The sequence below is a fragment of the Gambusia affinis genome, linkage group LG09, assembly GCF_019740435.1.
Source record: "Gambusia affinis linkage group LG09, SWU_Gaff_1.0, whole genome shotgun sequence".
Lineage (NCBI taxonomy): Eukaryota > Metazoa > Chordata > Actinopteri > Cyprinodontiformes > Poeciliidae > Gambusia > Gambusia affinis.
The window spans coordinates 5,703,150-5,726,528 of NC_057876.1; the positions used below are offsets into that span (position 1 = coordinate 5,703,150).

At 40.7% G+C, this 23,379-nt stretch overlaps 1 protein-coding gene across 2 annotated transcripts in view; it reads right to left on the reverse strand.

Annotated features, from left to right (window-relative positions):
- psd2 (pleckstrin and Sec7 domain containing 2) overlaps positions 1-23,379 on the reverse strand; it is a 44,830-nt gene that overhangs the window by 20,438 nt on the left and 1,013 nt on the right. Inside the window, exons 2-3 of one of the 2 annotated variants that reach the window (XM_044127431.1) lie at positions 11,878-12,319; positions 9,351-10,115 (exon numbers count right to left, since the gene is read on the reverse strand). In XM_044127431.1, coding sequence (XP_043983366.1) covers positions 9,351-10,115; positions 11,878-12,263 — 1,151 coding nt within the window. In that variant the 5' untranslated portion in view covers positions 12,264-12,319. Of the gene's footprint in view, positions 1-1,404; positions 1,534-9,350; positions 10,116-11,877; positions 12,320-23,379 lie in introns of those variants that run through there. The other variant, XM_044127433.1, reaches the window with a different exon arrangement.

The following is a 23,379-nucleotide window of genomic DNA, read 5'->3' on the forward strand; positions in this document are numbered from 1 at the left end:
GACAGGATAGTCGTACGATTTTCCCCTAATGACAGTCTTAGTACTCAGAACATTCCAAGACATTCATAGGGGAAAGTTGTGGCAAAAAAATTAACATTGTGTCATGTGACCTCCTCCTCACCCGTGCCCTCGGGCCTCAGTAACATTGCCAAGCCTTGACCGGTCCGCAGTGATAAAAAGGTTGGGCACCACTCATCTATATTATATCCATTATACACTCTGACACCTGCCTGTGTTTTCAGTGAAAACAGACATATATGGGATCAAATTGGTGCCGATAAAGTTTTTTTATGTAGTTTTTTTTTTCTTTTGGTCTATTTATTGTCATCAAGACTTTTTTTAAAAATGTACATTGACACCGGTCATTTACATGGAGTGAAGGAGGGGTTGATATTCGTATATTCTGGTTTTTGAGGATTTAATTGCAGAAGGAAAAAAAAAAAAAAAAAACATCAGGATTTTTGGTCTTTTGGGGTTTCCGTAGCCCAGACGGACGCAGGGCTGGCATCTTGATTGACAAGCGTTTTACAGCTTTTGTTTATTTGGACTTTGAATTCAGGTCAACTGAATTATGAAGAGTCTTTCTTAAATTATGAGAAAAGAGTCACAATATTGCAAGAGTATACTTATAATATTAGGAAAATGAAGAAGTAATTTTATGAGAACTCTGACACAAAAAATAGAGATAAACAATTATCCAAGCTTTCTGGTAACATTATGTCTTTATTTTGTTAATATTGTAACTATGTTCTCATAATTAACAGAAATTGCTGTAGCTTCGCTTTTACACACTTACACTAGAATTAGAGGAATACAGAAATTAACTGAATCAAAGTTTAAGCACTCTACTTCAATTTTTTTAAAATAAGAGACGAACCAATTTGATATTAATATCTGAATTCGGCCTGATGTTGAAAAAAATTGTAGATTATCCAGTGTAATTCTATGCTTTTTTGCTTGCTTTACTTTACATTAGAATTCCTGATTGCACCGACAGAAAAATGAAAGTTTTGTTATTTTTACATCTTTGATCAAGCTTGTAAAACTATTGATGCATTTAAATGTGCTCTACTGGGGCAGAGTTAGCAAATAAATTTGTAATTCAGCTCATCTACGTCACTGTTTTTTTTTTTTTTTAAAGAAACATTTAAAGTCAGTTCAGCTCTGTTTTCCTGTATGTGGTATAGGGTCATACTAACCTTCAGATATCAGTATCAGAAGTGAATCCCTAATTAAAGAAAAGCAAATTTATCTAAGAACAGAAGTGATTAATTAGAGACTTTTAACATCAATCATCAGAAGAATCCTCAGTGTCAAGCGTTGAGCTTTTTCTGGTACCTGCCATGAAAATCCAAACAACAAAAAAGTTTCACTTTCATAATGAAAGACAGTTCCACCATTTACCTGCAAACCCGTTTCTTCACCATAGTGTTGCTCTATTTTCCGTCTCGCTCTGTCAGTCTCCCTTTACAGACCCAGCAACACAACATCACCACTTAGCTGCAAACAATGAACAATGGTGACCTCTTTTGGCTGAGTGAGACCAATTATGCTCAGGTGTGGGATTGTGTGTGGTGAAAAGCTGAACAGCAGCCTCGTCTGACTCGCAGAGATTAACCTCTGGGAAAACGAAACAAACAAACAAAAAAAAACAAAAAAACAGCCACGCTTTTACAGTGAACAGCGTCCCGGGCCGCGGTGGGAAGAACCTCAGGCAGCCAAAACAGTCGTTGCTGCAGTAAGAATGTGGGATGTGTCATTAAACACGGAGTCGAGCTATAAATAGAGACGCTGGCTAAATCTGCCAGCGCTGAAATGAGTCCCTTACTGTGTGCGTTGCGGAAAGTGGCTGGAAGGAAATTCTGTGCTGCTGGATGTTTTTGCAAAAAGAAAAACTGTGTAGTCATCTTGTTGTGTGAGTGTGTGTGTGTGTGTGTGTGTGTGTGTGTGTGTGTGTGTGCGTGTGCACGTGCGTGTGTGTGTCTATATAGCTGCCTGTGTGAGAGCCAGGAAAAGATAATCTGCAGGATGTTTCAGCTCAGCTATAGAACTATGCTGAGGTTTTTATTTCCTAAGTAATGCCATGAAAGAGAGAGAGAGAGAGGGAGAGAGACATTTCCTATGTGTGTCGTTGAGGAAGCTTCGGGATGTGAGCGAATTAAGCGCAGCCCTTGTTTACGTAAGCGCTGCTGCCGGCCCGTGAGTCTTTTATGCCGACGTGCGTTTCTCACTCCACGTACATGAAAGAGATTAGTCCACACGCCAGAGCTGCTCCTCTGATACGGAAACAACTGCGCCTGGCTTTCATCTGCCTTGCCTGGCGCTCTGATCTGCGGGGAGGAATGCATGCAGCAACGCAACGCATGCACGCAAAGAACCGACCGGGAACAAACCCGAGAAACGTGGGGAGACGCATCTGTCTGTGTGTGTGTGTGTGTGTGCTAATAGTATCACCTGTGACCGTGTGAGCCGTAGTTCATCTTGGTGTGTAAATTGCTGTGACTAATGTCAGCAGCAAAGTTCCATATAATTGGTACAAATAAGAAGCCAAACTGCAACCAGGTTAGAATCCTGAAGGCATTCACAAAAGGCAGTGGAGGCGCGTTTTATAAAAAAACAAAAAAAAAAAAACCCAAAAGCGGAAGTATCATCCTTCCCTAACAGTTTCTGCAGCTTCGTCAGTCACATATGCTGTTCCAACTGCTTCACGCTGCATGCTAATGATTTCTTGCAAACACACACTTCAGCTGTTGTGTGATTGATATTCAGTCGGCGTGATCGCACGTTCTGCCAAATGTCAAATGTCCACAGCCAGAGATGCATGTCTCCTCAATGAGAAGGCAAGTTCATTCACGGCCCGTGTTTTGTGCTTCTGTATTTGGCCACCGGCCAGAACAATGGCTGGTGTTTGTTTGTCACAGCGGCTGACGAGGACAGCCTTTCAGATCTGCTAGTTTCACAGCCTGTTTTCCCTTCTCTGGAGATTTAAAAAGAAAAACTCTACACAATTTATTAATCTATGTTGGAGTATTAGGACCATACTGAGACAAAACAAACAATAAAAAATTACAATTATGACAATGGTCTTAACATTAAGACTGCAAAGTAAAACTATTATGAGAATCAAGTTGTAATATTACGACTTTAATCTTGGATTATTTTAACTTTATTCTCATATGGGTGTGAATAACCCTAACCCATATGAATACACCCATTACCTAATATTATGTAATGTTATTACTTTATTCCTGTAACTGAATTTTTAAAAATTCTTTTAGCATGGCCGTATATACCGTCATATTAATCGACACTATTTAGGAGAAAGCAAAATTATTAAATCAATCCTAGTAAAAGTAATTAATGTCACATACAGACATTTAAAAGGCAGTATTATGTATTTTCCAGGCACATAGTGCTATTTTGTACAACATAATTGTGCTAACTTCAGTTGTAATAAAAATGCTGTTTAAATCACATATGACTTGAAATAAATCTCACTTTATAATTTAACAACATGAAATTGGGTCTCTGTCTCTTTAAGAAGCTCCTGCTCTTTCTGAAACTCCACCTTAAGGAAGTCATCACAACATGGCTCCTCTGTTAACCCTTTAAGAAACGTTTTTACCACTGTTAGCCTGAGAAGTAGCTCCTAAAAAGTCATGTTTGGAGTTTCCCTCAAATTATGTGGGCTCACAGAATATGAAAGTGTCCTGATCAGGCCAGACTTTACACACAAAGCGCTTTTTGTGGTTAAAAACTATTAATGCTGCCACATTCCCACTGTGGAGCATGGTGGTGGGAGCATCATCCTGTGGGCGATGGGAAGCAATACACAAGACAGTCCAGGAAGAAAACCTGCTAGAGGTTTGTGCAGGTTGATAAATAAAATGAAAACTTACCACCACTTTCACTATTTTCCACTTTACAACTACGCACTACTGTTTGCTGATCTATCGCATAAAATCCCAACACAACACGTTGATGGTTGTGGCTCAACATGATAAAATGTGAGAAAGCTAAAGGGTACACGTATCTATTGCTGCACAGCCGCTCTGTCCTGCGGTGAAAAAGACGAGCTGCCCGAGACGCTCCGGGAGCCGAGATGTGCAACCAACGGCTAGCTACTGGAAAGAACGATCCGAAGAAAAACACTGAGCGGGGAAATGGAAAACAGCGGGACGCAATAAACAGAGGAGGATGGTGTGTTTGTGGCCAAAGGGGGGGAATTTGTGTGGGTGATCTTAGATGAGCCTCGTCACACCATTTTATCTCAAGAGGAGAAATGAATGGAAGGTGAGACTGTCAGCAACAGCAGGGTGACAGAAAAGGAAGCTCAAAATGTTGTAACAGTGCAAGTCATATGTTTAAAATAAACATCACTGACGTCTTATAACTCCCATTTACAACAAAATCCAACTAAAGAATATCCTTTTAAATACAAAAAACTATGTGGATGGAGAACATAGGCTATATTTTATGACAATAAGCAAAGATTTATGAAAGGAAAATAAGACTTTGGAGTAAAATAACAAAATCTACTTTTAGCAGTAAGAGTGCGCCCCAAAAATCGGTTCACATAAGAATTGCGATTCTCATTTACTCCGATTCAGAATCAATATAAAAAGTCCCAAACTTGATTTTAAAAAACAAAACAAGTCTGCTGCCTATTAGTCTCCATTTGGTAACTACGGAGATGTTCTGACGTCGCCATGCAGACAGTACTGGAACGTATGAACGCACGACAGCAGCTGCGTCTCCACTGACCATAAAATTGTGCAAATTGGAAAATATATCCGCTTAACGGAAGTACGGCAATTTTGAAAAAGCTCACGTTTGAAAGGTTTGTGAAAGGTTTGTGCACTAGGATGAGATGGTTCATCGGTTGTATCGAAATGTGATGTTACCACTGGCAGAAAAGACGAAGAACACGACAAGAAGTGGTAGGAAGACGATGGAACAGCTTGTTTTTTTTACGTTTATCACGTGAACAGTCTTATTCACGCGGGATTTTAACTGCGTTATTTAATGGAATTCGAAAGTGTGCTTTTTTTGACATTGAGGGAATATCGACAAAGTTTTGCAGGCATAATGAAAACGAAGACAATAAAGAGGAAACTGCAAAAGAAAAGAAAGAAAGAGAGATTCAACTGGCCCTGTTTTTGTTGAAGGCAAACATTTTGGACTTATTTCGTTTCTCACAGAATCCCAGAGAAGACTGAGACTGACATGAGCTTTACCATGGTAAAATTCACAAAATGAAGATTGAGGAATTCGAAACACCGCAGCTAAGCTACAGCGGAGCCGAGGTACGTCAAAAGCTCTGGTTCAGAGCTGTGCAAGCTGGTGTGTAATTGGTCAGAAGATTGTGGCCGTGTTGGACAGCAATGTTGATATTTGCTTCAACCAGTCCGCTTCCATTACCTGGTCCGGTTTTTGAATCGGCAGGCGACGTGAATACAGAGCACTAACCCGACATGGTGAGGAATTTCTTCACTAAATAACTACCAAGACCGTCAAATGGCTAAAAACTTCTGGATGGAAACTGTAACGTTGTCATCCACAGAAAGGTGGCGCTCTGTCTGTGACTGCTCTGTAAAAACATAATGGAGAATGTTTTTGAGGGAGTGGGAAAGACATTTTAACATCTCCATTTGCTAAGCAGACTGGAGTAGAGCATGAGGATCCTTTACACACCTACAGATTAAAGCAGGAATCATTATGAATAATCGTTTTGAATCAAAAATTGGTTTGGAATTGAATCGAATCGTGGTCCCAAAAATGGAAATCCAATTGTGAGATCGTAACAGATTTCCACCCTTATTTTGGAGTTCATAACGAGGTCAATGCATTGCAGATCTCCATTAACGAGACACACAGTGCTGTCATGATAATACATTTTACTGGGTGATAAATTGTTCCAGTAATTATTGCAATGAACGATAATATTGGTGTTTTGCGACCAATATTATTGGTCTCAAAACATTTTCAAGAAATATATTGATAATGGCGTAATAATGCAAGTGTGCCCTCTCAAAGGCCAATAAATTTAAATTTTCTACAGAACACTTAACTCTGAAACTGGAGGATATTTTATAAAACCCAAAATAAATAAAACATGACAATGCAACGGAAATAAAAACCACATCCAACCGAAACCAAAAATAAAAACGGATAACGAAGGATAAACAAAAAATTAGGCCAATCATCACAATGGACACCATCTAGCTCACTTTAATTGATTATGCGGTTAATTAATTGATTAACGGCTTATTGCGAAAAGGCTTAGAGAGAAATTTCTACTAAATACTACCAACAGCACTAAACCTGACTTACTCAAAAACTGTTAATGCTCTCCATTTAATCCTATAAAAGGACCAAAGCAGAACCGGGATCAATGTGCCTGGTGAAAATGGGTGCTGTTGAGTGTCTTTAATATCCTCCGTTTAACACTGCCAAACAGATGTATCCACTCCACATTTAAGTGCACAAAATGTCTGGCAAAGCATGGCCGACTCACAGAGCAATAATCGCTCACATTTGCTCTGAGACGCCGCTAGGCAGAGGGGAGGCTGAAGACGATGATGTCATGACACAAACAATAGCTCATTGAGGCTGGCGCTGGTGGTCAGGAAGCCAGGCCGGATCGACATGGAGACGAGAGCCCGGGAGCAGAGAAGAGCCGCCGTCTAGAGGCCTGAAGTCGGCCAGAGCCGCCGCGCGCCGGGCGAATCCCCACGGTTTGCTGAGCAGATCATGTCGGAGGGAGTGTTTGGCGTCGTGGTCCGTTTGGAGCTGCAGGAACCGTGCAGTGCAGGAAAACAGACTTCAGAGACGGTGGAAATGCCAGCCAGGAAGACCTATGGCCTCACGTCGCAGTGAAGCAGCGAGGTTTTCTCCATATGGTTCTGGTTAGGGCCTCCCTCCCCGCCCCACACCACCACCCCCACCCCCGGTGGCTCTACGCCGTCTTCCTCGAGTCTTTTAGGGCTATTAAGGTAATTATATGTAAGGAAGTAATGTAAGCTGCTGCTGTATTCCCACAGTCCCATGGGGACTTTGCAAATGATGCTCAGAGTGGATGAGTTTACGATTGCAGAGGAAAATCGTTAAACCAGTTCAAAAGATTTTCTCTCTGTCAGGATCCTCCATCAAGCGAAAACATTGTGGTTTAGAGACTTTTGCATTGTGCTTTTAGCTACCATTTTCTTCCGATTCCTAACCCTAACCCTTTTGTATTTGGCTAACCTGCCTTGGTTTTATGTAGTTACTTTTTGCATCGCTCTTTCTGTGTGTTCCTGTACAGCTGGTCTTCATTACTTCACATTCTGACTGACATTTACTCTCTCTGCTGCTCCTTGTCGAGTGCTTCATGTTGTCATCGCCTTTCGTTGCATTATGGAGTTTCCTCTGGCATGCTTATGGCTTCCATGTTGGTGCAGCAGATTCTTAGATTAGTGTTTCAGACTCCCTGCAATTGTAGCACCTTTGGTTTCAGAAAGTACAGTTTGATTTTTGACTGTGTCTCTGCAGGTCCTCCATGATAAACTTACATTCAGGACATCTTCATCGATTTAGAACCACTTACCATTTTTGCAAATGCCCTTTATGAAAAATGGTTAAATAGACAGTAAAAAGATGAGCTGGTCACCCACTTCTCTCTTTTCAAATGAAAAAGCCCTTCTTTAGAAAGCTACTTTTACATTAAAGTCTTTCACAATTGAGCCAATGTATAACTCTTACTTGCCAACAGAAAGCACAGGTGTGAATATACAGAGTAGAAAAAAGACTAAAGACATTAAGATGTGTGAAGTCGACCTACATTTTCCATGTTTACTGAAAAGAGAACTGCTTTCAGCAGCTCTTTCTTCCAAGAGCTGCCTGAAGAAAAGTGAGATTGATCTGTCTGTACTGAAAGGTTAGGTGCTTTTTAAAAAAAAAAAAAAAAAAAAAGAAGAGCTCATATCCACCTTCAACCCACACGTTTCTCTCTCTAAGCACCCACTTGCAGGGTTTCACTTTACTAATGCCACCTGCTGGTTGAGTCAAGGTTACAACACGTTAATTACACTTTTGCCAGACTTTTTGTTTTGATAAGAACAAAACATATATCACATTAACAGAAAAGAAGGGCATTGCAATAATTTCTTTATGGTCTTAAGATTGTTCTTTATGTCAAAAAGTAGAAAAATAAAACAGTATCAACACTTTTACACTCACAAGACAGAAAACACAACTCAAGCTTCCATAGTGAGGAGATTATTAGAGTACTAGAAACTTTTCTACATCTGCTGATCCTTTTGACACAACTCAAACAAACAGAACCACTAACTCCCACAACACATTTTATTTTCATTAATTATTGGTGACTGAGAACTGATTTCCAGCTCAACCAGTTGGAAATTCATATATCCTACCTTTCACAGATCATTAAACGCACCACATTTCTAAGAGACGGGAAAAACTACATTCAGTATCAATTGATACCAGGTTGGGTTTGGAAATCTCTGAATTAATATAAGACTCAACAGTTATTAAAGCTAGTCACGCTAACTGTGCTAACTGCTAATGAAAGATACTACAAACCATTTAAAAGGTTTCCTCTTTGGTGTGAAACAGTAAAACCCTGTCACAGTGACTCCTCTTTGAACATGACGCCACAGTCGTTCCTAATATAAATAATTAATAATCACTCATGGCAGGAGAGCTGGGACAATCATTCTCTGTCTTTTATTCTTCATATATTATAGTTCTTCAGGAGAAATTGGAATCAGTTCAAATCTGCTGGTCAAAAAGCAGAAATTGGGAGTTTCCCACAACATTCTGATGCAGCTCTACTGACTGTGACCAAACTTTAAAAAAACATCGGCTAAAACCGGGCACAATTATAAAGCCTTGGAAAAGGCAAACATAAAACATATATAATTAAATTATTTTTTTCTAGCACTTCAGTCGTTTCATCCTAAATTAAAGTGTGTGCAATTTTTTTACCCTTTATCCGTGACTTGTCACTTTACTGTTGTTGTTAGTGTTTAGCTAACAATTTAGACGGTTTAGACAGTCAGTGGTTATAAAAAATGACCTCTGACCTCAGTCTTCTATATGGTCACATGCTGACCATAATATGCTGCCATTGTGCTTAAAACCGTTTCACCAGACTCTCTTCTGGGGGAGCAAGTTAAGCCTGGTGGCCCGCCAGGCTGATAATACACTGATATTGATCAAGTGTCTATCATGTTATATATAAATACTGGTATAGATTTATTGACCTGGTTAGTCATTGCAACTCTTGAATATAACCGGGTGCCTTTATCCTTCTACCTTCACATTTGTAAAACCTGCCTCGTCCTTACCTGACAGAGCTGACCATGGCTCCTGTGCGCTCCCCGGCTCCCTGGGAGTCAGAGTGGTATCCATTGGGAATAGCCCAGCGTCCCGGCTGGCTCAGCGCGAACTCCGACCTGCTGCCTGGTATGGTCATCCTTAACGGACTCCCCCCAGCAGCGCCGCCTGCACGCGCCGCGCTCTGGCCAGCCGTGTCGTCGCCATCGAGGTCATCTGCTCCGGGCTCGGCCCCTTCCTGCTCCTGAACCGTGGCCAGCTCCAGCTCCAGGGGCTCGGGCCCCTGCAGCAGGGACCGCTGCTGGATGAGCGGGGTCAGCGGCGCCTCGAAGCTGACGCAGCTGTCCGTCTCGTCCGTGAGCGACAGCACGTCCAGGGAGTCGAGGCTGCTGTAGCACGTGCCGCCCCTCAGCAGAGCGGACTCCACAATGCGCTCGAACGTGGAGCTGAAGCCATCTTTGTTGTCCACCACCTTGTTTTTCTCCTTCTCCGACTCTCTCTCTTCTTCTTCTTCTTCGTCGTGCGCATCAACCTGCTCTACGATTTGCTCGAACGCCGAGCTGAAGGTGTCCTGGTTTTCCGTTTCCTCTTCATCTCCCTGGGCTCCTTCGTCCTCGTCCTCCTCCTCCTCCTCCACCTCTGTGTCGGCCTGCTCTACAGTCGTCTCAAAGTTGGAGCTGAAAGTATCCAGGTTGGTACGTCCCTCCCTCTCTTCTCCGCCGTCCTCCTCGCCGAGCCCGTCCTCGTCATCGTTCCCGCCCGTACCGTTTTCAAGCCTGAAAAAAGAAAATCAGAAATTATCTTGAGACGACCTCTTTTATTCTGACAGTGGAGGGAGTCCAGTGGCAACCATCGCATCTGTTCTTCCTGTGACAGAAATTGTGGAAAAGTGGGCGGTTTTGGTCTGACTGGAATTGGTAGGAACTTTTTGAAAGCAGATTAGCTTCAGGAATTAAGGATTCCTTTCATATAAACTCCTTAATTCATCCTTATCATTCACGACAGTGATGCCATTCGTCTGAATTAACATCTGAGTGGCCACGGCTGTAATTTAAAATAATAATATTCTACTGTGTTGTTCATGAACTGCGAATACAATTTGTTTTATGAAAGATACATTTAGTTCTGATGAGAAAAAGTTGTCCCAGAAGTTATCGCAATAAACGTTAATATTATTGTTTTCAGACCATTCAAGTACCATAATGGCATCGTAATGCATAAATACATTCTCAAAGATCAACAAACTTTAGGTTCAAATTAACACTAAATAGTGGAAGACATTTTAAATATCCAACATAAATAAACAAAAAAAAAACCCACAGAAACAAAAAATATAAAATCAATCATGAAGTCCTTCAAAGAAAAAAGGTCTAGTTGAGAGCAGAGCACCAGAATGAAAACCTTTATCACAAAAGAGAAAAACAAAACATCATGCAAACAGAGATTATTGAGCCAGTTTTAATCCATCGTAACTGATTTATTGCTTATTGCGACAGACTTATTCAGAAATAGGAGATACAATATTTGATAACATTTGATGTCATCTCATATTAATTTGATCATTTGGGCTCTTCTTCTTTTTTGATTATGGAATAATTAACTTCAGTTCTTATTCTCCCGAAAAAATGAAAGTTTTGGGGGGAGAAAATGAATTTTGTGTGGATTTGGCAAAATGCAAACACATCTCAACTCTGATTTGCCGTTGGTGTGCGATCTTGTTTATTACCAATTTATTCAACAAAAACCTCAAGTATAATTCCCATTTCACTTTCTTTCATCTACAGCTTCGTAATCTTCATTGTCTTTTCAAGACATCAAGACAAGTGGTGTCAAGTTGAGTCAGTGTTTTTAAATTGTTTTCTGAGCTCAATTGGCTGGAGCTTTTCTGTTAGAAGCAGTGAGTGAAGCACTTCAGGCTAGTAATGTGTGAGGAAAACACATAGAGAATGCCTCTTGAAGAAAAAATATTTCCAATAAAAAGATCAGTCACAAGAGGAAAAGAAATTTCACTTTGTAATTTAGCACCTTGAAATTGGGCTTCTGTTTCTTTAAGAAGCTGCTTATCTTTCTGAAACTCCACCTTCAGGAAGTCAAGACAACATGGCTCCCCTATGAACACTTTAACAAAGTTTTTTAGAAGTAGTTCCTATGATGAGCTCAGCAGCTGCGCCGCTCCATCAGGTGTTTGCTAATTGCTGCTGGCTAGTCTGAAGGAGTTGAGTGGAGGAGCTGCTCTGTGAGGTGGAAGCTCAGTTTGGAAACCGCCTCAAAGACGGGGCTAGGTCCAACCAGGTGTTTTGCACGGCTGAATGGTTGCCATGGAGATTAAAGGATTTCTCAAACATGCAACACTCCAGGTACGTTTTAGATTAGGCAATCTAATAAGATGATGCAAAGCTCAAAAAAGTTGGTTTTACACGATGCTGGCCCTTTAAATACTTCATTACATCCCCATATTACAAGTACTTGCTAATAAACTCTAAACGTTTAACACCAATCTACATTATTTGTAAAACACACACGGTTTCATTCACTGACCGTTCAGTCCGTTGAGGTTTAGTTCCCTCTGTCTCTGCAGGCAGCTGCATGTCTTCATTGTCCCTTTTTTCTTCTTCTCTGTTGCTCTGATGATGCTCTTCTTCAGTTGAACCTTCCTCCTCCTTGTTTAACTCCTCTTCCTCGCCCTCATCTTTTCCCTCTGCCCTCCCCTCTCCCTCACTTTGTGCCTCCTCCTCCTCTCTTCCTATGCTCTCCTCTTCTTGTTGCCTCTCCTCTGTGCTGTCCCTCTCCACGGCCTCTGGCCTGTCCTCCACTGCCTCGCTGTGCGTTTCCACAGGTGGGTCGGTCGTGGTTGCGGTCGTGTCGGGCTCCGACGTGTTCTCAGGTGGGGTGGGAGAGGGGAGAGCCTGCCCCTCCTGGGTCATGGTGCCCTTCTCAGAGCGGCGCGGCGGTCCACTCTGGCTGCAGATAAAGACCAGCGCTGCAAATCAGCAGCCAGGGAAGCAGCCGGAGCAAAAGAGGAAAGAGACGTTAACTGCACTGAAGAGAAAGACATGGATAAACTACATGTGACTGTCCAGAGCGTTCAGAGGTGATCCATGGAGCTTAAAGAAATAAAGCCATTAAGCTTTTCACAAGAAAAAGAAAGTTTTGAAACTGGAAAAAATATTTGAAAGTCAAAAAAAACATATATGAAAGTGAAAAATTAAGATCTGAAGCTGAAAAAAAACGAAAAACTATTTGAAAATGAAAAATTTGACACTGAAAAAAGGTTTGAAACAAAAAAAATTAAGTGGTTTTAAATAAAAATGTATAACTTAAAAAAATGTTTTTAAAGTAAAAAAAAAAAAAGAACGTGAAAAAACAATTTTTCAAAACTACTTTTCAACAAACTTTATGGCTCCAATTTAGCTCCATGGTGATCACACCAGTTTAACCCGTTTAGAAAATTATTTCTGCATAAAATGCACCTAAATATTATAGAGATTTTTATACAACACACCAAAAAAAGCAGTGGATCATTGTGAAGTGGAGGGAAAACTAAAAATGCTTCTCACATTTTCTTTGACAAATAAAAACCTGTCAAAAGCAGAATCCATTTATATTCAAAACCCTTCAGGCAATACTTTGTAGAACAACATTTCCCTGCAGTCGCAGATGAAAGTCTTTTGAGGCATCCGTCTACCGGCTTTGTACATTCAGACACTGAATTGTTCCCATTCTTCTTTGAAAAACAACTCAAGCTCTCGTCAGACACGATGGGGAGCGTCTGTGAACATCGACTGGCATCTTCTGCAACAGACTGGATTTAAGGCTGGACTTTGGCAGAAACATAAAAATGTGTCTCACACAATTGTCTTTTTTAAAAATAAAGGGAGCTGATCTCCTAAATTGTTGTCTGAAACCTTGCGGCTAACATTTAACCAGAGGTGCACCGACTGCAGTTTTCTGGCAGTGATTTTTAAAAGGTCTGACCTTCTACATCCGATTTTGGACAGTATCGTTTTTTGTGTCTGAAAAGTTGATAAATATAGCAACAAAGTTGCTAAGTTGGTAACACTGGGATGATTGTTGCTCAAATTTTCACTTCCGATACAGATATCTGAGGTTTAGTATCGCCCGATACCGATCTGATACAGGAAAACAGCTGAATCGAACTCAAACGTTTCTTTTTTGTTTAACGCACAGCCATAAATATACTAAATTATACATTTATTTGATAACTCTGATGGGCACTCTTTTAATAGACAGTCAATTGCAAAAATAACTTGGTAGAGATTGAAAGTACCAGTCCTTACGGATAAATGGGCAAATATATTTACTCACAGGTCATTTAAAGAACGGAGTACAATCAAAATAAGCAGAAAATATCCAGGCGGAGATTTGAAACTTAGGACATGAAGGGTTAATTTCTTCAGTTTAAAACATAGACTTAGACTCTACAGATGTAAATAACTGTCACAGATACCTGATCTAGATTTTGTATCTGTATCGGGTCAATTTCTCTCACATTTGATATTGTTGTTGGTATTTAGCATGTCTCTAGAAATAAACAATATGTTGTGAAGATAAAAGTGAAGTTCAAACTTCTTTTGGATGCTTTTTTTATTTCTGTGACAGTCAAGACGAAGAACATCCAGTCTGAACTTTGACTGAACAGTGTGTTTGTAATTACAACAGTTCACTGACAGGCTGAAGTAGAGCCGCGAAGCAACTCTATCTGCCTGATCCTCTCTCCTCTCTGCTGACTCATCTGCAGCGAGGGACTCTCAGCAGAACTGCAGTAAAATATTTACTGCCCCTCCAAGCCTTTTTGTCTGGCTGCATGCAGACGCAGGTAGGGATCTGGTACGTCTGGAACGAACTCTCCCAATCAGCCAGCAAATCGCTGTGGCCTCTCAGGAGCATTTCTAGCATTTCCGCGTCCAAAACATGCAGCGGCGGGATACGCAGGGGCTCGGGATGTGAACCGGTTTCGCTTCTCTGATCCTGCGGACGCTTTGAATGCGAGGTCGCCAAGGCTCCCTCCCCGCCTAAATGTTTCATCAGAGCTGCAAAGTGATGATGCAAATTATGCAGAAGCCTGGAATAATTTAACAAACCGGTCCCCTCATTTCGAGCTCCCGGTTAAAAGTGGAACGCTTCGCTTTCTAAGGCGTCACGCCGATGAAAAAACACGGCTGAGATACAGAATGAAGATATCACACTTACAAGCTTTTATGTCCTCTAATCCCCCTCTCTCAAACTGATGCTGCTCTGATCTCAAAGGACACTCTGGCAGATTGCTCAAACAAATTCTTCCTGAATCCATAATCAGCGATTAGCCTCCTCCTTTTATTTATTTATTTTGCAACCAGATGCTTTTAGTGGTCGCCATCTGCAGAAGCATCACTTGTTTTCAAGTCATTCTTTGCCGTTCCTAACTGCATTTTCACACAGTGAGAAAAGTTCCTCTCTGCGTAATGAGTCTAAAAGTGTCTCTGGCACTAAATCATTCATGGATTAGTATCTTCTGACTGTCTTCAAAAGCTGCATTAGGATGAGCTCAGCATAATCCCAACCTCAGGTACTCAGTGTTCAAAAGACGTCCCCAACTTGGCTTCACTGCATGTGGACCAGGGCTGAACATTTATCGTATTGCTTATCATTTATCGTGATAAATTTCTGGGATTTTGACTTATTGTAGTCATAATAAATTCCAATGAAGGATGTTTAAACCTCCACCAAAACTGTCCTTATTGTTGGGTTTACTATCAGATTTACTATTTTCTGCACTGTTTGTTCAATGAAAGCATCAATGAATGCCAATAAATTTACAGAGCGATATAAATTACACTTTTTCATGTGCCTAGTGTCTTAAAGAAGCTCATCCCAAATGGGAATGTTTTTCAACAGCACTGTTTGTGTTTGTGGAGCTACAATTGCTGTGATACACAGTTACCTAAAAGAGACGTGATAGTTTATTGTTATCACAATAGAGCGGCAAAACATCGCGATAAAACTTCAAGTCGTATCGCCCGGCCCTAATATGAACCCAAACATCAGCACCCTGCATCCATTTCTGCTGCTTTTCAAGGAGGAATATTAAAATGCAGTCAAATGGACTCCCAGATATGCGCAAGTGGAGCAGTGACACGTCGCCATAAATGGAAACAGTGAACCGGTTATGAAACCAGACACGGTAAGTGGGAATTCTCCGTCTCTCTCCCCCTCTTTGAGTCTCCTGCGTCCTGTTTTCCTCCCACTCTGCCCTCTTCATCTGTTTCACATTAGGTTTGCTGCTATCTCACACAACCTAACTCCGCTGTCTCTCATCTCCATCTCAGCCTCTCATTTAGCTCTAATTGAGCTAAATGGGACTTATCCAACGGGGTGAAAAAAAGAAAAGAAAAGAAAAGAAAAAACAGAGAGAAAGGCTGTGGAAGTGAGAGGAAGTACGAATCTGGCTGCAGAAATGAGAGAGAGAGCGCAGATGTGCACAGGCATCCCACATGGACGGAAGTAGAAATGCAGCCAGAGATGGCGAGAGGGAGTGCGTGTGTGTGTGTGTGCGTGTGTGTGTGTGTGTGTCTCACTGCATTTTTGTGTGCCAGACAGGAAGGACTTTGCGCCTTCTACTTTTGTCAGCCAAACGCCAAGGCTCTTAAGCCTTATCAATTTCCTTTAATTGGAATCAGACCACCTGCCAATCATGTGGACAACACACCAACACAACACATAAAACCCGCTGCAGCACAAAGGGCCAAACTGCCATCAATTTAGTTTTTCCTGAAACAGAAACACACACACACACACACAGAGAGAGGTACACACATTACTCCAAGAATAGAGCCAGACACACACACACACACACACACACCGTGCTCTAATTTATTGATCTGTGAGACGGCGTGCCGCAGTCGGCTGAGAATCCCCCGCTGATGAGCATGACTGGTCTCTACAGGCAGCAGCAGAAAGGCAACGCTACAGAAGTAATGAAACTGGAAGCTTTTGGAAACCAGAGCAGCTCGGGGGGAAAATCTCAGAGCTCATCTGGAAGACTTTCAGAGTTTATTTAATCTAATGTCGATTCAGGCACGATGGCCATTACAAAGAAAGACAAAAAAAAAAAAACAAACATTGAAAAAATCTCCCTCTTTTCACAAAAAGATGCGAAAGTGTTCAAATATTTAGACTACGGTAAAATAAGATTGGTTATTTTGATTTGGACAAAACATGAGATTATTGTTCATAGTGCATGAAAGAAAAACGTGTTCCGGTCATTTTGTACCATAACAACCAGGTGGACATCTCACACCTGCTTTGATTAATCTCTCATCTAAAGTAATTTTCTATAATCTACGTACAGTCTTCTGTAACTGTATGTGGTTATGTGACTCCAGTAAATACTATCCCATTAGGGGTCATAATCTGTAAAGCCAGAAGGTGATTAGAACCAAAATGAATAGAAATACAGCGTAATGCAAAGATTTCAGATAATAACCCAGAATTTAGTAAAATTTTACGCAGGGTCTGATGATTTAAGAGACCATCTACCTACGATATTTATGGAAAGACTCAAAAACAACTAGCAATTAATCAATTAATCACATGATAAATTAAAATCAGTTGATAATTTCCATTCTTGTGATTTACATTTTTTGAAAGAGAATTTTGCTCATCACAACACATTTTACTTATAGTTTCTGTTGTGTGTGTGGTTTTCATTTCATTTATTGTTTTTGGTTGTTGTGTTTATTTCGAATATCTAAAACATATTTCAGTACCAGGGTTAAGTATTCTTTATAAAATGAAACTTTATTAGTCTTTGAGAGAGCAAACTCGCATTAGAAAGAGAATAAATGATATTGTACACTGACAATATCAGGGTACCAATTATTGAGAAAAAGGGTCAAAGTGATCCAGAGTCTAACAAAGCTAACAATAAGGATGGATTTAAAGAAGCCCCAATTCAACATGTTTTCAACTTTGTCCAAAATATAAGATCCATACGGTGGTCCAGTGGTCACAGCTCCCCTAAAATCACAAACCAGTTCTGTGTTTCATTTGTTCAAAATGGTAAATATTTCACCGTTTACTGTTTTGCTAAACTAGTTTTCAAATCTAGTCATCATCACGATATATGATTTTTATTAAAAGTGTTAGCATTTCTTTTTTTTAATGTTCAGGTTGGTGTATTGTGTAAAACCAGAGGGAGACAGTAATAGTTGTATGCTGACTGAACAGGGTTGGAATATTGATTGTGAATTTAAAATATCTAGTAATACCTAACTGCTCAATATATTCATTTCCAATCGGACATCTCAATATCTGAATGTGCAATAAGGAATCCATTGGACACCAAGTAGGTCCTAATATCTGTAAATACCATTCATTCACATATTATTTGGACATTTGGATGGACTTTCACTGCCTTTAACCCAGTTGTGATGTATGATGAAGTAACTGAGATGCTAGAAGTCATAATGAGGTCAGCATGATGTGCAGAACACAGTTTGTTAGACTGAAGGGTTGAGTGTGTAACCAGGTGGCCAGCAGCACCACAGGGCACTGTACTCTCAAGACACAGTGATTCTGAATCTAGATCAGATTTCACCAATAAAACTGGTGTGTAATTTTAATTTGGGCTGAATGGAGAACGTGGATCCAGTTAAACGAATGAACCAGTTCCGTATAATAAGTCACCACATGACGAGACGATCCCACGGTTCAAAACAGACGCTGCTGATGTAAGTCACACTACTGCATGATTATGAAGTGTGACTCCTGGAAAAAAAGAAATCATGCCATTCCCAGATGAAAAACAGACGATAAAAGACCATCTTCTGTGTAACTGTTCAGGAATTTTCCACTTAATATTTATTACACCAATAAAAAAAACAAAAAACGAGTTTATAGTGCCTTTAAGCAGGGCACTGTGGGGAGTACGCTGCAGTCAGATGTTACCGGCTGTCAGGTGATGCACTGGATGGGGATTATGGTGGATTCCCAGAGTGTTTAGCAAATGAGACAAACAGGATAAAATCCAGAAGCAGCAAATTTGACACAATGCAATGTTATAGCAAATTACAGCCTAAATATGGTGTTTGAGAAAATCGTATCTTGCTCTAAAAAGACTTAATCTCCTTAATCCTTAATCTCTATCTATCTATCTATCTATCTATCTATCTATCTATCTATCTATCTATCTATCTATCTATCTATCTATCTATCTATCTATCTATCTATCTATCTATCTATCTATCTGTTCTAGTTTTACTAAACATCACTGTAGTATCTCTTCGTGGGTTGAAGTGTTGGCCACCAATTGACCACATTCAACCTGTCTGACCTCATTACATTCAGAGTGCTGCCCACGGTCAGTCCAAACACAAATGTTTGTGTGTAGCTCTTTTGTTTCTGCTGCGTGGCTCACCGAGTTTCTTTCTAAAAGGCAGCAAAACCAAAAGGTGCGATGAACACTACGGCGGTGCTTCAGTGCACTCACCAATATCGAGACGATGACATCATTTTTATATATTTTTTTCATACGTATTTCATAGCCAACAAACGGAAGACAATGACAAGTGGATAATACCACGTGGTTTTGGTGGGGAAATTAAAAATGTAGGCAACCAAAGTGAACGTCTATCGGGTCAACTGTTCCCACTAATATCACTGTAAACTCAAAGACCCACCAGGATGACTCTCTAAATACTTTCTATAAGGAAGTAATTAGCTGTCAAAATTAATTTATGAAGCTGCCAGGTGAAATGATTGGTAATATAAGATCTGCATACTAAAGACACCACAGGAAAAACCTCCAATGTGCTTCCCTTTTTGTATCCCTCCACGGTGGCTAACTAGATTATTCATGCCCCTTTGAGTTTTTCACATTTTGTTGTGTTACAGCTAAAAATAACGTGTTCTGTGGTTAGTTGTTTTTTTGGTTTTTTTTGTACTAAAATAGAGGAAATAAAATGACACGTAGGTTTCCACATTTCTAACAAGAAAGATCTGACAGCTGTGTGGTCATTTCTATCCAACTCCTCTGAGTTGAGACCTTGCAGAAACACCTTTCACTGCAATCGCAGCTGCGAGTCTTTTGGGGCATGCCTCTACCAGCTTGTGCATGGAGACACGGACATTTAGCTCAAGACTGGGACCGCAGGACAATAGGAAAACATGCAATATGGAATAATATCAGTGAAAGTCGCATGATTATCAGCTGTAGGTGAATTAATGTCTGATCATTGCTTCCCTTACCCAACATGCTATTTTAGGTGAATGACTACTACTTGGTAAGTTTGCAATTCTGACATAATCTTTCCATTTCAGGATGGTGGACCGAACCAAGCTCTGTGAGATATTGTTTTATCAACATAAACTTGCTTTAAACTTCTCCACAACTTTCTCCCTGGGCTGTCTGCTCTGTTCCTTGGTCTCCATGATGCCGTTTGTTCTCTAATGTTCGCTGAAATACCTCTGAGGACTTAGCAGAACAATTGGATTTATGCTTAGATTCAATTACAGAAAAAGAGCGCTGTTATACGGCTGCTATAATTATTTTTCTCAACTTTAATTAGAAAAAAAGTCAGAACAGCAGATGTAAGGACTTCATTTTTCAAAAGAAAAGCTTTCGCTATGTCACAAAAGGCACAAATTGTTACTGTTCAATAATCTGTGCTCGAATGCATAATCTACCCAGGTATATCTGGATATTCAACTGGTTTCTTCATGTATTGGCTTAAGGTTCTTAGATTGAAAAATTGTCAAGTTTCATCCATAATGGCTCAGTTAAAAATAAACTTGTGTTGGTTTAAAACTTTTGCACATTACTACTATCAATCTTAAAAAACTGTTCAAACCAACTGGCTGTCAAAATTGGAGGGCAGAGTGAAAAACTACACCACCAGCTGTTTCTTCAGCAGCACCAGGTGGTTCATTACTGTCTGGTGGCAACACTTATTAAACACCAGGTGGCGCTTTTTAAGCACCATTCATTAGCCATGTAGTGGCTCTAATTACATGCCAGGTGGTGCTTTTGAGGGCATTTATTTGGACATTTAGGTGATGGTGGAAATCAAGTAATCTCCAAAATGACTTCCTGTAAGCATCTCATCTGAAGTTACTGCAGTATATAAATGCATTCATTTGTAAAAAAAAATATATATATATATACAGATATGAAAACTATGTATCATTTTCCTCTCACTTAACAGGTACACTCAACTTTATGATAGCTTTACACATAATTTTTCATTTAATAAATTGACTCCCCCTCATCTTTCATTGATTCCTATAGCCGAACTCTGACCCTAATCCCACACATAACCTCTAAACCCAAAACAGCACATAAGGAGCAGCGGGTCTCTGTAATGTAGTATTTGTTGAAAAAATGGGCCGAACAAAATGAGAAATGCGGAGGCTAAAAAAGACATCTGTATTTCTACTCATACTCATATGAGTAGAAATACAGATGTTTGTTTTGATTCAAATGAATTGACTTCCATTCATTTCTTTAACTGTATATTTGCCTAACTCTAACCGTAACCAAAGCTCAATTCCAAGACCCATCAATCTTCTGAAGGGTGGTAGGTGTATATAGACAACATAAACGAGTACACGCACACGCACACACACACGCACACGCACACGCACACGCACACGCACACACACACACACACACACACACACACACACACACACACACACACACAGTGCAGATATAGAGTCACCTTTAAAAATGCTGGTGCAGGTGCAGAGGGGAAGGAAAGCATTTCATCATTTCCTACTTGTGAGCCTGAGACAGGAAAGCAAGGAGAAATGAACTTGGCTACAGTCCAGGGTGTTTTCCTATAGTCTCTGTCTGCTTACAACCCGCCACACAGCACCAGCGCACAACCTCCATCTGACTATGCAAGCCTATTGGAGCGTTAACAGTGGCCCAGCTCCACCCCAATGTGTCACTTCCAGGCCATCAAGGTCAACTGTCCACTCGCATTTTGTCTCTTTCAGTGCTCGTATCGTTATATATGAAAACACAAATGAGACATTTAGGACTTTTGCTATGTATCCTTTAAAATTTCTTACATGAACATGGAAAGGTGTAATGGTTCAATTTGGCAGGTGAGTGGTTTAACTTTGTCTAATTTTTGGAATGTCAGTGTTAGAACACAAAAAGAAATTACCTGAAATATGTGGGCAAATTAAGTATCTAACTATTTCTACTATTTCACTAGTTTTGATATTCTTCCACAATCTTCCAGTTAATCCAGGATCAAGTTGGAGTAACAACAGCCTAAGCAGAGAGACCCAGACTTCCCTCTCCCCAGCCACTTGGACCCAACTCCTCCGGGGCTCCCAAGGCATTCCCAGACCAGCCGAGTAACATAGTCCCTCCCTCCCTGGGTCTTCCTCTGGGTCTTTCCCCGGGTCTCCTCCCAGTGGGACGTGCCAGGAATACCTCACCAGAGAGGTGTCCATGAGGCATCCCAACCAGATGCCAGAGCCACTTTAACTGGCTCCTCTTGACATGGAGAAGCAACGGCTCTACTGAGTCCCTCCTCGTCCTATCTAAGGAAGAGCCCAGACACCACCCACTTGTACCTGTGACGTCATTCTTTTGGTCACTACCCAGAGCTCGTGACTATAGATGAGAGTAGACATGAGGATGGACTACAGCGCTCACTTCACTGCAGACACTGCACCAATCCGATTACCGATTTCCAGCTCTATTTTTCTCTCATTCGTGAACAAGATCCCAAGACACTTGGGGAAGGACCTCTACCCTTCTACAACTCAAGACCTTGAATTGCTCATTCTCATCCCAGCCGCTTCACATTTGGCTGCGAACTGCTCCAACACAACTGTCTTCTGCACAAAGCAGAAACCCCATCCGAAGGCCACCAAAATGGATCCTGTTCTGCTAGAAATTCTGTCCATAAACGTTATGGGCTGAAGCTCTGACACTGGTTGTACAGGGACCTAACTGGGACCTTTCAACGGGCCCACTCTATAGGCAAGCACCTCCCACAGGATTCCCAGAGGGATGCAGTCGAGCGCCTTTTCCAAGTCCACAAAACATGTAGACTGGTTGAGCGAACTGCCATGCAGCCTCCAGAACCTGCAGAGGATGAAGAGCTGGTCCAGGCGACAGACAGGCTGACAAGATAGAATTATTTATTGGTTTTCTTGCAATTGTGTTTTAACAACTTTCTTTGTTTTGACTGAATTAATCAAGCAATAAACTTAATTTTCATTCAGATTCAAACAAGAATGAACTGAGAGGAACAGCAGGCAGCTGAAAATTCAAACCCAGCACGGGTTAACGTAACCCATAAGGGTTACGTTAACCCGGGACCTGACTCGTCCGTAGCTACGATATTAGGGGTTGGCATTTATCGTATCATTTACCGTGATAAATTTCTTGTGATTATAAGAATCTTGATTCATTATTGTCACGATAAATTCTAATTAATGAAGTTTAAAAAAAGACAAAAAACTAAAACTGTCCTTACTGTCATAGTAGAAAGTTTTGCTATTTTTTCCACTGTTCATTCAATGAGAGAATAAACAACTACCAATTAATTTGAACACATGCCTAAAAGCAGTTACTGTGAGCAGTTTAGTGATATAAATCGTGTCTTTATGTGACTGGAGCTCTAAAGCAGCATATTATACATGTATGGGAATGTCTTTCAAGAGCAGTATGGCATATGTGGGGATATTACTGCTGTGTCATGCAGTCACACTGATACAGTTACCTAAAAAAGTAAGTAATAAACAGTTCTTATGCTCACTTTTATCATTATCACAACAGACCCACAGTTCACCTCTATTCTAAATCCAGATCTGGGTTTGTGAAGTAATCAGGATTGTGCTGTTTTTAGAGTGCATTCGCCGAGGTTTTTAAACATGTTCCTAAACACACAGACTTAAACAAACACGAACAGGACGGGGGTTATTATCCTACTCTCTCGCCTGTCTCTCTCCCAGTATGTGTGTGCGTGTGTGTGTGAGAGAGAAAGGGAGACCACAGCGCTAGACAGCCATGTTCTC